This window comes from Barbus barbus, assembly GCF_936440315.1.
Source record: "Barbus barbus genome assembly, chromosome: 1".
NCBI classification, from domain to species: domain Eukaryota; kingdom Metazoa; phylum Chordata; class Actinopteri; order Cypriniformes; family Cyprinidae; genus Barbus; species Barbus barbus.
In genome coordinates, this window is record NC_136729.1 from 39,758,507 (window position 1) to 39,773,294 (window position 14,788).

Sequence of the window (14,788 nt, forward strand, 5' to 3'; positions counted from 1 at the left end):
CACTCGCACAAAACTGGACGTGTGCTTTTAAATCTACATTGTTCTTTTATGAATTGGCTCGGGTCTCACATATTGTGAGTATGCTCAAACGTTATCCTCGCATCACTGAAGACCAGAAAAGCTTTTTTTTTTCTAATTCAAGTAGGTTTTTCTCACTAAATGGACGCAAGCTGAATATAGTTAGCCTTCTCTAGTTATTAATTTTATTAATACTTATTTTAGTTAAGTGCTTAAATTGTAAATATGCATTTATTAAATTATTTTATGTAGTACATTTGTATTTTGTTGTTTTTGTATAGTTATAGAAGCATATCAACCAGGTTCCAGAAGTAATCACTAAGGCTGCTTCTGAAATAAGTGGGGGTGCTCTCTTAATGCACATTTTCACATATTTTGTCCCTTCTATTGCTATCAATATACTGCTACTTCGAGAGCGAATCCCGCATAAATATGCAGATGTGCATATTGTACATATAAATATGCTGCATAAATATGCAGTTGCAACGTGTGTGTGTGGGCCAAAAAACAAAGTTCTACATTTTAAATGGATTGCTTAGAAAGCTGGCAAAGAGTGCTTATAACCAATAAAGCTGTCACTCTTTGTTCATCGCGATCTCACAAAGTTCTGTGAGGACCAATGAATCTCACACTGTGCAATTAATAGCCTATATATAATATAGGCCTATTAACATCGTGTATCCAATTTTCATCAGCTGTTACTCCAGTTTTCGGAGTCATATGATCCTTCAGAAATCATTATAATATATCGATTTATTACCAGTGTTGGAAACAGTTTTGCTGCTTAATATTTTTTGGAACCTGTGACATTTTGTTCAGTATTCTTTGATGAATAGAAAGCTAAAAAGAGCAGCACTGATAATAAATCAACATGATTTCTGAAGGATTATGTGACTCTGAAGACTGGGGTAAAGGCTGATGAAAATTCTGATTTGCATCACTGAAACAAATTACATTAAAATATATATATATTTTGAACGGCAATGTGTGTGTGTGTGTGTGTATACACATAGGCATTACATAAATGTAATCTATATCTAAATAAAAATAGACTATATTCAGTACCTATATGACCCAAAGTAACTAGTAACTAACTAGGCTACTTGTTTTTTTATCCGATACATTTTTACTCTTACTCAAGTAACTATTCAGACCATTACTTTTACTTGAGTAAATATTTCTAGAAGTACTTTTACTTGAGTACAGTTTTTGGGGACTCTACCCACCTCTGCTGTCGATACATATCCCCTTTTAAACCAGCGCATGAACGCGCAATGATCTCAGATAACTCAATCCAGCCATACTAATCATCAACAACTGGTGCGTTCGAAGAACCTAATTAGCAGATAATGAGTAGCTGGATAATATCATCTGGTATGTGTCTTTTGATCTCGGATGTAATAAGCGACGTACGAAGAACGGAACCCAGGCCATGTTTTTTTACTCATGTTCAAGATGCATTTTAATTATAACCAAATACAAAAAATAAATATGACTCTTCTACTTTGTTTTGTATGTCTTGCCTTGTTCATCTCAATCTCAAGCATTTTTTTTTTAATTATTATTTATTCTTTGTATAAACAAATGTTTTCATTTAAAATGATTGAAGTAGCAACTTTTAGGTAAATAAGTGAACAAAACGAAAACACATCGTAGGTCTAGATTCATGCTAGAGTCAACTACCGAACTGAACTGTGATCCTTTTTTATTTATTTTTTAAAGAACAAACAGTATTTTATCAAGAAATAGCATAGAAAAGGAAAAAGATAGAAAATAAATTACGCTACAACAAATAAAGCAGTTGCCAGGGGGAGGTAGGCTAAGTATAAAAGTTAAAAACAAAGACACAAAAAATACAAACATACATGTATAGCATATACATAGGTCTATATCAAAATCAAAGAAATATAAAATTCACAAGTCTCTGATGCTGTCAATATATATATTGAACTGTGTTTCTAGGACAGAGAGGGTTACATATGATGCTGTAATTTCAAACAATTCATTAATTACCCTTTTTAACGTTTCTTTAATTCTTCGCGTTTTATTTCGCAAATCATAAAGTAATAAGTGCTGGTTTACACTGTCATAACGTGCCCCGCGATAGAGTCTGTATGTGGCTACACAGAAATTGACTTTTAAAATTAAAATTACTCGGAGAAACTGGAATTAAAGTGACAACTTGCCCCGGTCTCGTTTACGCGTTTACGCACGCTGACAGCAAAGCGTCGCGACGCGAACAGGTCATTTAGATGCGCCAGCGCGTCATTTGCTGCAACGCAATCCCAGCCATCCTAAACTCCCAGTATTCCCGGCGTCATGTACCGTTATTCCTCCATATCAGCCGTTTGACCTACTGAACGGAAGTTGAAGAGCTGCTGCTGATATTATGGACGGAATTCCAAAATGAACTGAAGTTAATTTATTTGAAAAGAAGCGCTGCGCGGTATGTGTTGCGTCTTTTATACATATTGTTTTATGTGTTAAAATGGCTCATTCGTGGTGAATCGGCAGTGCATTGTCAAGAGCTAGAGCTGTTGATTTCATGCATCAATTATGCACTGACATAATTTTCTTCAAGCAATAGTCTGACTTTATTCTTTATTATTCTAAACTCACTTTATTATTCTCAAATTAGCCAGAAAAATGAATCCTATTGGAATTTCCATAACGAGGTGGATTTTATTGTTATTTTTTTCCAGCGTGCATAAAACGAGACATTTTAAAACACATTTCCCAGTAGATCTAATAAAATTGCTAATTGAATAAATACACTTTATGACATCAAAATAAATGGAAAAATCTTTCAAAATTTTAAAATGCTTAAAGTTCTCTGTATAGTTTAGTTTTATTGTCCAATATCAAGACCATATCCCAGTAGTAGATCTGATAAAGATGGCACAGTATCCAATCAGACTTAGTATAACTGTAAAAATAATTAACTAATTCATTAAATATATATATATATATATATATATATATATATATATATATATATATACATATAAAAAATTCATAAATTTTTGACAAGGTTTTAAACTGATAACTGTTTTTTTTTTTTTGTAACATGTTAGTTACATGTATCATACTATTTACTATATATTTTAAAAGCCCCTGCTGTATGACAGATGAATTCCTAAAAGTACAAATATTCACATCTAGTCTCTAAATTAATATGGGGTTATGAAACTGCATGCGTAACAGTTATAAAAATCACACAAATTCTGTTTAAATTAATTTTCTTTCTTTCATTCATTCAGAGTATTGCAAGACGTGTCAGTGTCCCAAAAGTATTTTTTGTCAATTCTAAATAATTTGTTTGCATAAAGAGTTTTCAATCCTTATGTGTAAAATCTGTTTAAACATACTGTTTTTATGTGCTGTTGAATCAGGAAATGGAGGTATGTTTTTCTCTTCAGGTGCGCAGCATTGGTGGACAGGGGCGTGGATGTAGCAATGGTGCTGGATCTGGGTGAGAACTGCATGGAGCAGACTAATGGAGGAGGGCTTGCAAAGAATGTCTCAGAAATGTTAGAACCAGACCCCAGCACAGAGAAATCCAAACCAGTCAGAGCCAGGACCAGCAGTATCACCCAAAGAGACAAATCGACCCACAATGGGCCTCACACACAGCCTTGGGATGGCTGCTCCCAGGTTCAACAAAGGCTCCAGAAGACAGAAGGTAGAAATAAAGGAGAAACTGCGCAGCCAAGGGAACCTTTCAAACCACCACCTTGTCGAAGGCCACTTAGTCTGGAAATAAAACCACAGCGAATTAGAACAACGCAGCCAGTGCAGAAGGTGATACAGCCACCGTGGCGTAGTGGTGGCCCTTCTCCACCCATGCGAAGCCTGACAAGCCTTAGTTTGGGGCCAGGGAACTGGCTTCGTCGGAGTGAGAGCACATGCACAATGAACTCCACGACGCCCACACGTGCTGGCAGGGGTCAAATGAGACCTGCAACCTCCTTGCCACATATTGCTAGGGGTATCGCTCCACTTCCTTCGCCATCGACACCTCGTGGGCCGTGCCTGCTTGTGGCTCTTCGTCCCGTAAACCTGGAACAGGAGCGTCAGACCTTTTTTCAGTCTAACTATCAGTATGACCCTCAGTTTGAGTATGCCTCCCCAGAGCCTGTCAGTGTTTTGGAGAAGTACAGAGAGGGATCCAGTCTCTTCCTGTCCCAGGTATGTTTTATATAAAAAATACACAAGTTTAGGTCCAGTGAGCCACCTTACTGTCAGTGTCAGCTGCCTCCGTAAGCAACTGACTTCTAAAGGTGCAGTCACATTTCATTTCTGTGAATTTTCATGAAAAATCCAATTATTTCAAAAAGAAAACATGAGCGGGAACACTCCCCTTATTTAGATATTGCTGTTTCACCACGTTGACCAACAGAAAGCAGCTTGGTTTCAAAGAGGCTTCTGTGTGAGCAGTGCTTCATACATTACTACAGTATTGACAATAGACAATGGACTCTTTTTGCTCACAAATTTTTGCAGATGTTTCAAAGTGACTGCACCTTAAGGTAGCATCTTAACGGAAATAGAAACCTCTTAAGTGACCGATTTGGAACACTCTATGTTGGGAGCAACTCTGTGAGCCATATAAATAGCGCATGAGAGACTCCAATTATAGTTGATTTCTGTAGAGTTTACATGTTTGCACATTGCTAAGATGATGATGCAATATTCTAATAAGCTTGAAATGATACAAAATACTGCATTTTGATTTAGTTTGAACCATTTTTATCTATGATTTCTATATCTCTCTACACTTTAATCAGCTTGTCAGTTCCTTCTCTGCAAAAGAAACATACAGTGCTGCCTTAGGTTTTGAATAAAACCTTGAAAGTATGCTTATGGTGGCATAAAATGTTGTTTAGGTTTGCAGCTTGCTAAGTTTGATAATCAGTGATATTTTAGTATCATTGAGATACCATTATATTTGTATGAATTTTATATTACCCATTTTCATTTTAAATTTTAGTAATTTTGTCATCTTCATTAGTTTTTTTTGTCTGAATAGTTTTTATTTCAGTTTGTTATTTTAGTACATCAAGTTTAAATACATGAAATGCTTGCTTTGCAACTGTCTGAAATAAAATAAATAAAATATTTATATAAATGTACTTTTTAAAAAATAATTTTATTTAATTTCAGTTAACATCTATTTATTTCATGTAACAAAAATGTTTTTTCTTTCATGGTTTTCATTTTAATTAACTAGAAGAATACCCCCTGTTTGGAACATAGCCATAATGTTGTTTAAGTCCTGAAACTGTTGCCGTTTGTCTCACCTCATGCCTTTTTCTAGGCAGTTGGGATTATGGAGTGTGTGCTGAGGAAGTATGAGAACTATGAAAACTTTGAAGAAGTCACAGGGGGCAGCTTGCTACCGAAGAGTCAAGTGTGGGCAGCCACACGCAAGTACCTACAGAAGGAGGGCTGTGTCGGTGAGGTGTGTGGAAATCCCAGTTCAAGTGTCTGTGCATTAGTATTTTGAAAAATAACAAACCAATAGTAATCTCAGATTCTGTCACCAGGTGGTTGTAAGTCTCTCTGATGAGCTTCTGTCCCAGGCAGTAATGATGGTGGAGAGATGTCGACCAACACTAACTATTAACTTGTCAGGAGCACGGCAACACTGGCTTGAGGGCATGCTTAGACACGAGATTGGTATGAACTTTAACACAATTTAAATTATATATCAAACACTACTAAATACTAAACTGATCTGTAAATGTTTTGTTCTAACCAGTCCGACTGTGACAAGTGACATTTTTTCTTCAGTCATTTCATTCGTATTGCTGTTGTGTAGTTCTAGGTATATAGTAAAATCTAATTAGCACAAATTCTGCTTGGTCTAAGAGAGTGCTGCTGTGAAGATGTTTCTTTTTTTTTGTAGGCCAGCCGAGATGTTAGCATCACCCTGGTTTCCTTGACAAATACCCAGCAGGATTTTCCCCAGACTTTTGGATTATGTGACCAACAAAAGTTTATGATTTATACGCGTTAAAAGCTAAATGTAGGCTAAATAAAAGTCTTTAAAAAACATTTGCGCTCAAAATATAAGTTAGCAAGAATGTGAATATAAGAGGCTGTGAAAGCAGGGAGTAGTTTCCCGTTTAGCAATATGACGTTTAATTTCCCAGATGACCTCTATATCATTTAGCTGCTATTACTACAGTACAGTAACAGTTACAGTTTTTACTACTATTTAGCAACCACCTTTTTCAAGACATTTAAGCTTAAAAAAGGTTTATTACTGATGTATTTTATGTCATTGAAAAAAACATGAGTTTGTGTTAACCACAGACCTTTCATTTAACTAAAAACACATCTAAAAACATTGATTGTAGGATGATGGAACTGCTAGTGCTAAAACGCTAACTCATTTCTGTGTTCTGACCTGCAAAAATATACAATACAGAGTACTGCAGGAATTACATATTACATATCAGTTATGTTTTGATTGGCTGTCAGTGGGTCACATTGTATAGCATTTTTGCATTTGGTCTCGGCGGGCAAAGCACTTGTTTTTGCTGGGTCACACCTGGTTAGGACATTGATTTTGCTGTTTAAGAAATATTGTATTGACATTCTTCTGGTTGAATCTAGCTGATAACTGACCATCCTTGATGTTAATTTTAGAGTCTTTTGTCTTCAAATCCTGCCCTTCCAGCAATTTTATGACTTTCACTCCCAGGCACACATTACTTACGGGGTGTGAATAACAGCATGCAGCCATGGGCCACTTCTGTTGGGAGAAAGCAGTTTGGACTGAAACCAGCAAATCCTACTGAAGAGGGGCTTGCTAGTCTTCACAGTGTGTTGCTACGGAAACAGCCCTTCCTGTGGCGAGCCGCTCTGCTATACTATACTGTATACCATGCCACAAACATGAGCTTCAGCCAACTGTTCAGCCATATTGCTCGCTTTGTCCAAGATCCTGCTGTACGCTGGGAATACTGCCTCCGCGCCAAACGAGGACAGACAGATACCTCGAAACCAGGTGAACTAATCGCTAAGAATAGAACTGAGAAACATCTCTTATATGTGATGTGTCATTTCGTTATGTTGACTTGAGAAAGCCAGCATTCTCTGATCAATCTATCACTATAAAAGCCTTGCACCTGATTGAGATGCACCCATATCTGAAACATGCTAGCAACATGTTAAAGCTAGCGTACTAACAATGTGCTAAGACATATTACAATGTCATAGAACATGCTTAAACATACTGCCTACATGATAAAACGTGCTAGCAATGTGCTAAGTGTTAACAACATGCCTAAACATACTGTCTACCCATATAGTCTGCAAGATGTATGGTAAAGACCGCTTCATCTGGAAAGCATCTGCTGTGTAAACTGTGTAATGCTTTCTGTCAAACTTAAGACCTTCAAGGTATTAAATATACTTCTGGCTTTCTGGCCAGGATTTCTCAAGCCAACATTGTTTTGTCAAACTTTACCATCTAGTTTTATACTGCCTCTCAGTATTTGTTGTATAATTTGTTTTTTCGCATATGTGTGTGTATACAGGTTGCTTCAGTAAAGATCAGGTCTACCTTGATGGAATTTTAAGGATTTTACGCCACAGGAGGAACATTGATTTTAAAATATTAACTGCTCTTGGCAAGGCAGGTCCTATTAACATTAATGTTTTTAAAGTAATTTATTTATTTTTGTTCAGTGAATTTATTCATTTAATAATGAATATACAGTATCTCACAGAAGTGAGTACACCCCTCATATTTTTGTAAATATTTTATTATGTCTTTTCATGTGACAGACAACACTGAAAAAATGACACTTTGCTAGAATGTAAAGTAGTGAGTGTACAGCTTGTATAACAGTGTAAATTTGCTGTCCCCTCAAAATAACTCAACACACAGCCATTAATTTCTAAACCGCTGCCCACAAAAGTGAGTACACCCCTAAGTGAAAATATCCAAATTGGGCCCAATTAGCCATTTTCTCTCCCCGGTGTCATGTGACTCGTTAGAATTACAAGGTCTCGGGTCTGAGTGGGGAGCAGGTGTGTTAAATTTGGTGTTATCGCTCTCACCTTCTCATACTGGTCACTGGAAGTTCAACATGGCACCTCATGGCAAAAAACTCTCTGAGGATGTGAAAAAAATAATTGTTGCTCCACATAAAGATGGCGTAAGCTATAAGAAGATTGCCAAGACCCTGAAACTGAGCTGCAGCACGGTGGCCAAGACCATACAGCGGTTTAACAGGACAGGTTCCACTCAGAACAGGCCTCGCCATGGTCGACCAAAGATGTTGAGTGCACGTGCTCAGCGTCATATCCAGAGGTTGTGTTTGGGAAATAGACGTATGAGTGCTGCCAGTATTGCTGCAGAGGTTGAAGGGGTGGTGGGTCAGCCTGTCAGTGCTCAGACCATACGCCGCACCGCACACTGCATCAAATTGGTCTGCATGGCTGTCGTCCCAGGAGGAAGCCTCTTCTAAAGATGATGCACAAGAAAGCCCGCAAACAGTTTGCTGAAGACAAGCAGACTAAGGACATGAACCATGTCCAGTGGTCTGATGAGACCAAGATAAACTTATTTGGTTCAGATGGTGTCAAGCGTGTGTGGCGGCAACCAGGTGAGGATTACAAAGACAAGTGTGTCTTGCCTACAGTCAAGCATGGTGGTGGGAGTGTCATGGTCTGGGGCTGCATGCGTGCTGCCGGCTCTGGGGAGCTACAGTTCATTGAGGGAACCATGAATGCCAACATGAACTGTGACATACTGAAGCAGAGACTGGGCCGCAGGGCAGTATTCCAACATGATAACGACCCCAAACACTCCTCCAAGATGACCACTGCCTTGCTAAAGAAGCTGAGGGTAAAGGTGATGGACTGGCCAAGCATGTCTCCAGACCTAAACACTATTGAGCATCTGTGGGACATCCTCAAACGGAAGGTGGAGGAGGGCAAGGTCTCTAACATCCACCAGCTCCGTGATGCCATCATGGAGGAGTGGAAGAGGACTCCAGTGGCAACCTGTGAAGCTCTGGTGAACTCCATGCCCAAGAGGGTTAAGGCAGTGTTGGAAAATAATGGTGGCCACACAAAATATTGACACTTTGGGCCCAATTTGGACATTTTCACTTAGGGGTGTACTCACTTTTGTGGCCAGGAGTTTAGACATTAATGGCTGTGTGTTGAGTTATTTTGAGGGGACAGCCAATTTACACTGTTATACAAGCTGTACACTCACTACTTTACATTGTAGCAAAGTGTAATTTCTTCCGTGTTGTCTGTCACATGAAAAGATATAATAAAATATTTACAAAAATGTGAGGGGTGTACTCACTTCTGTGAGATACTGTACATACCTCTTTGTGTAATTCCTGTTTTTAGGTTTCCTATGAAGATGTGGACAGACTTCGGCATTTGGCTGTTCTAAATGGAACTAGGATTCCTCACTTCATGCAGGATGAAGAACGTTATCTTCAACACCTCGACCACATTGTCACAGTGAATGAACTGAGCGATGCAGAGCTTGAAGAGCTCCTTCCATGAAGAGTTACAAAAAAAGTATCAAAACGATTCAATTTTCCCAGGCCAAAAAACAGTGTCTGCAAAACTGGGTTTTTACAAACATCTGATTGATATAATTTTGGATGTTTTTTCATGAAAACGTGATCCATGATGATCATCCATAAAAAGTATTACAAACAGCATGATTGATGTGGTAATTTGCTACATTAAGTGCCATATTACTCAGTAAGTCTGTTTACAAATACAATGATTGTCTGTTTTAAAACCATATGACTCTCAGGCATGAAAGACATTCAGGATTCTTGCAAACCCAAGGTATGTTCGGAATGGCATACTACCATACTCATACCATTTTTTAATATACTGTGCACAGTATGCAAATTTACTGAATGCATGAATGGTGAAGTACATTATGCCAAAGTGTGCAGTACAATAATGCAGTGGGCTTGACTTGACCTTGTGTTTCCAGTGTTACACCTGAACCAAAAGCGGTATCAACCGTCATTCGATTAATCTCGATTGATTAGCTGATCAGACTGAACAAAATAAGAAATGCAAAATAGTTGTAAATATTTCAGCGTTGACAATTGGATGTCGTATGGATTTTAACATGCATCGTAGATGACAGAATATTGCTTTTCATACGCTTTTTAAGAAACTACATTGTATGCAGTACAGTAGTATTCCATTCCGAACACCACCATATTCATGAGAAGCTGAAAGATGGTCATGTAGCATTTTAACGGCACTCATAATGTAATGGGCACATCACATCATGCTAATTAATGATATCACACGTGACGCAAGCCAGAACTCTGTGAGCACTAAATCAAATGAATTACCCTGACAGTATTTATATGGTTTCACACGTGAACCTATGAACACTTCTACTAGTCTTTCAGCTTCTCTATTATTTATTTATTATTTGTTTACCTCTTGTATTCACGTTAAACACTGAATGTCTGTGGTATTAGCTTTATACACAAGTAGCAAATGCATTTTTTTCTTTAACTTAGTATAGCAAGCAATGCAAAGACACCAAGGCTGACTCAGTTTAATGGAATGTTCATTGAGAATCTCTGATGAAAATTACTATAGTGAAAAAATTGCCCCCTTTGTCACTATTTTTTCTTTTTCCTGATCAGGGCTTATGAAATGCTAGTACTCTATCTAGAGATAATCAGTGTTCGTCTGAGAGCACCCTTGGTGGTCTTTATTACCTGTGCTAATGTGATGTGACAGCTTTGTAGGAGAGTTGCCACTGCAACCTCTGCTTTTTGTACCTGTTTAAAGCAGTCCAGCTGGCCAGCTTCCTCACTGTGCATATTAAGATTGTGATGGACTCAGGAAGAAAAAAACGGGAGGTCATGTGGATGTGCCTTATATGGGTTCCAAACTCATGCGTCATGTCATAGGTAGATGGTATATGCTTGAAATTACATATCAATTTGTATTTATTATCATTGTCAGTACTGCACGAAAATTGCACACTTCACAATAAGTTGCTGTTATCTTATTAAAATTGTACACTGCAGTCCCTAAAATCATTGTCTGAGTGCTGAATTTCAGACTAAATGTGACTCTGGACCACAAAACCAGTCTTAAGTCACTGGGGTATATTTGTAATATCCAAAAATACAATGTATGGGTCAAAATGATCAATTTTTCTTTAATGCCAAAAATCATTAGGATATTAAGTAAAGATCATGTTCCATGAAGATATTTTGTAAATTTCCTACCGTAAATATATCAAAACTTTTTTTGGATTAGTAATATGCATTGCTAAGAACTTCATCTGGACAACAGTAAAGGCGATTTTCTCAGTATTTTGATTTTCTTGCACCCTCAGATTCCAGATATTCATATAGTTGTATCTCGGCCAAATATTGTCCCAGCCTAACAAACCATACATCAATGGAAAGCTTATTTATTCAGCTTTCAGATGATTCATAAATCTAAATTTCATAAAAAATTGACCCTTATGACTGGTTTTGTGGTCCAGGGTCACAAATATGTTGTGAAGCACATCATAAAGAAACAGTTCACCTAAAATGAATATTTGCTGAAGATGATGTCTGTTTCTTCATCAGAACAGATATGGAGAAATTTAACATTACATCTCTAGCTCACCAGTCTTGCAATGAAGGAGTGCCATCAGAATTAGAATCCAAACAGCTGCTGATAATATCACAATAATCCACACGTGTCCAGTCCATCAATTAACATCCTATGAACTAAAAAGCTTTTTATTTGGTAGAAATCCATCAAAACGTTTTTAACTTCAAACCACTGTCTCCAACTAAAATAAGAGACCACCATCCAGAATAATGCTTTTTGTTTTTTTTCAGGGAAGAACTCATTGCGTCTGAATCAGGAGATTTGTATGGAACAAGTACCTTTTACAAGTGAGAAGTTTAAAAGGGTTTAAAACAAGTTTAAACGAGATAAAGATGGATTTGTTTATTACAAACAGCTTTTCACTTCACAAGACTTTAATTGATGGTCTGGGGCCTGTACCATGAAGCCGGTTCAGCTGGCTAGCCAGGTGAATTTCAGTTTAGTTTGCACCAGTCCAGGGTTTTAGGTACCATGAAAGTGGCTTGGCTTTTAGCTGCATATATACAGATCATATGTAATATACAGTGCGTACGGAATGTATGCAGACCCCCTTAAATTTTTCACTCTGTTATATTGCAGCCATTTGCTAAAATCATTTAAGTTCATTTTTTTTCCCTCATTAATGTACACACAGCACCCCATATTGACAGAAAAACACAGAATTGTTGACATTTTTGCAAATTTATTAAAACAGAAAAACTGAAATATCATATGGTCCTAAGTATTCAGACCCTTTGCTCAGTATTTAGTAGAAGCACCCTTTTGATCTAATACAGCCATGAGTCTTTTTGGGAAAGATGCAACAAGTTTTTCACACCTGGATTTGGGGATCCTCTGCCATTTCTCCTTGCAGATCCTCCAGTTCTGTCAGGTTGGATGGTAAACGTTGGTGGACAGCCATTTTTAGGTCTCTCCAGAGATGCTCAATTGGGTTTAAGTCAGGGCTCTGGCTGGGCCATTCAAGAACAGTCACGGAGTTGTTGTGAAGCCACTCCTTCGTTATTTTAGCTGTGTGCTTAGGGTCATTGTCTTGTTGGAAGGTAAACCTTCGGCCCAGTCTGAGGTCCTGAGCACTCTGGAGAAGGTTTTCGTCCAGGATATCCCTGTACTTGGCCGCATTCATCTTTCCTTCGATTGCAACCAGTCGTCCTGTCCCTGCAGCTGAAAAACACCCCCACAGCATGATGCTGCCACCACCATGCTTCACTGTTGGGACTGTATTGGACAGGTGATGAGCAGTGCCTGGTTTTCTCCACACATACCGCTTAGAATTAAGGCCAAAAAGTTCTATCTTGGTCTCATCAAACCAGAGAATCTTCTGGTGTTTTTTAGCAAACTCCATGCGGGCTTTCATGTGTCTTGCTCTGAGGAGAGGCTTCCGTCGGGCCACTCTGCCATAAAGCCCCGACTGGTGGAGGGCTGCAGTGATGGTTGACTTTCTACAACTTTCTCCCATCTCCCGACTGCATCTCTGGAGCTCAGCCACAGTGATCTTTGGGTTCTTCTTTACCTCTCTCACCAAGGCTCTTCTCCCCCGATAGCTCAGTTTGGCCGGACGGCCAGCTCTAAGAAGGGTTCTGGTCGTCCCAAACGTCATCCATTTAAGGATTATGGATGCCACTGTGCTCTTAGGAACCTTAAGTGCAGCAGAATTTTTTTTTTGTAACCTTGGCCAGATCTGTGCCTTGCCACAATTCTGTCTCTGAGCTCTTCAGGCAGTTCCTTTGACCTCATGATTCTCATTTGCTCTGACATACACTGTGAGCTGTAAGGTCTTATATAGACAGGTGTGTAGCTTTCCTAATCAAGTCCAATCAGTATAATCAAACACAGCTGGACTCAAATGAAGGTGTAGAACCATCTCAAGGATGATCAGAAGAAATGGACAGCACCTGAGTTAAATATATGAGTGTCACAGCAAAGGGTCTGAATACTTAGGACCATGTGATATTTCAGATTTTCTTTTTTAATAAATCTGCAAAAATGTCAACAATTCGGTGTTTTTCTGTCAATATGGGGTGCTGTGTGTACATTAATGAGGAAAAAAAATGAACTTAAATGATTTTAGCAAATGGCTGCAATATAACAAAGAGTGAAAAATTTAAGGGGGTCTGAATACTTTCCGTACCCACTGTAAGTGGTAAAATCAATAGATAACACATTAAAAATGGCTACATGTGACCTTACATGTCTCTATCGCTATATATGATCAATTATATAAACTAACTGCACTGGATAATTTCCTTTATTTGACCTCTTTCATGGACAAGTACTTAAGTGGAAATGCATTTAAATTCCTCATATTCAAAAGAGTTTTGAATCTTGCTGGTTCTCTCGCGAGAACTGAATCACACTTGTTCTGTGTTGTGATTGGCTTTTCGCCACTGATGTCACACATTCATGTGCACGTGCTCCACAAACTCAGGATCAAAGCCTGACAGAGAAAGCTGATGATCAGCATCATCATGGTACCAATAAAGCCAGATTGGAGTGGTTTGGTTTTGTCAACTCAAAACATCCTATAACTCTGAATTTGTTCATCATTCATCATGGTACAGGCTCCAGAGGGCTGTTTCATAAAAGACATTAAGAAAAGCGGGGATTAAAGTCCAAAAACTGACTTGAAATAACCTAACAAATCAATCGGGACTATAGCGGTTTCATAAATGACAATTCAAATTCACGCAATCTGACTAATTCAATCCAGGTTCAATGAGTCAGGATAATGTGACGTGCACGCTTATTTTTAAGCAGCCCTTAATGTCGATCATGGATCAAATTAATCCACCAGGGCAAACAGCGAATATTTGTGCTGTTTAATGGCTCGTTCCCTGATAGCACATACATACGTCTATTTGACGTCTGCATTTACATCTGCAAGATGTATTTTTTTAGGGTGTTTGCTCATCTGCAATATGTCTATAGGACATTTCCTTTTAGATGTCAAATAGACGTCTATTAGATGTCTTTAAGATGTTTATGATTTAGAATGTATGTAAAACTGACATCTTACAGACGTTTGTAGACAGAGGATGCTTTCCAGATCAAGAGATCTTTAACAGACATCTTGCAGACGTACGTGTACGGTACGCAATTATGTCCGTTTCCATTGTCAGAAGTTGTGAATGGT

General features: G+C 38.2%; 1 protein-coding gene across 1 annotated transcript; it reads left to right on the forward strand.

Moving 5' to 3' along the window:
* The first annotated feature begins 2,294 nt into the window (after positions 1-2,294).
* On the forward strand, positions 2,295-11,080 carry LOC306868650 (microtubule-associated tyrosine carboxypeptidase 1-like). Its single transcript, XM_079414913.1, has 7 exons — positions 2,295-2,464; positions 3,438-4,206; positions 5,336-5,479; positions 5,565-5,697; positions 6,728-7,033; positions 7,566-7,663; positions 9,400-11,080. Exons 2-7 carry the CDS (start codon positions 3,475-3,477, stop codon positions 9,559-9,561), a joined length of 1,575 nt encoding a protein of 524 aa, XP_079271039.1. The 5' UTR covers positions 2,295-2,464; positions 3,438-3,474; the 3' UTR covers positions 9,562-11,080.
* The last annotated feature ends 3,708 nt before the right edge of the window (positions 11,081-14,788 follow it).

Bases quoted from the DNA above. Each gene is read 5' to 3' on its own strand.
- LOC306868650 (XM_079414913.1), top strand. From the start codon at position 3,475: ATGGTGCTGGATCTGGGTGAGAACTGCATGGAGCAGACTAATGGAGGA. The intron at 5,698-6,727 runs GTATGAACTTTA...TTTCACTCCCAG, and splicing joins CATGCTTAGACACGAGATTG to GCACACATTACTTACGGGGT. The intron at 7,034-7,565 runs GTGAACTAATCG...GTGTGTATACAG, and splicing joins GACAGATACCTCGAAACCAG to GTTGCTTCAGTAAAGATCAG.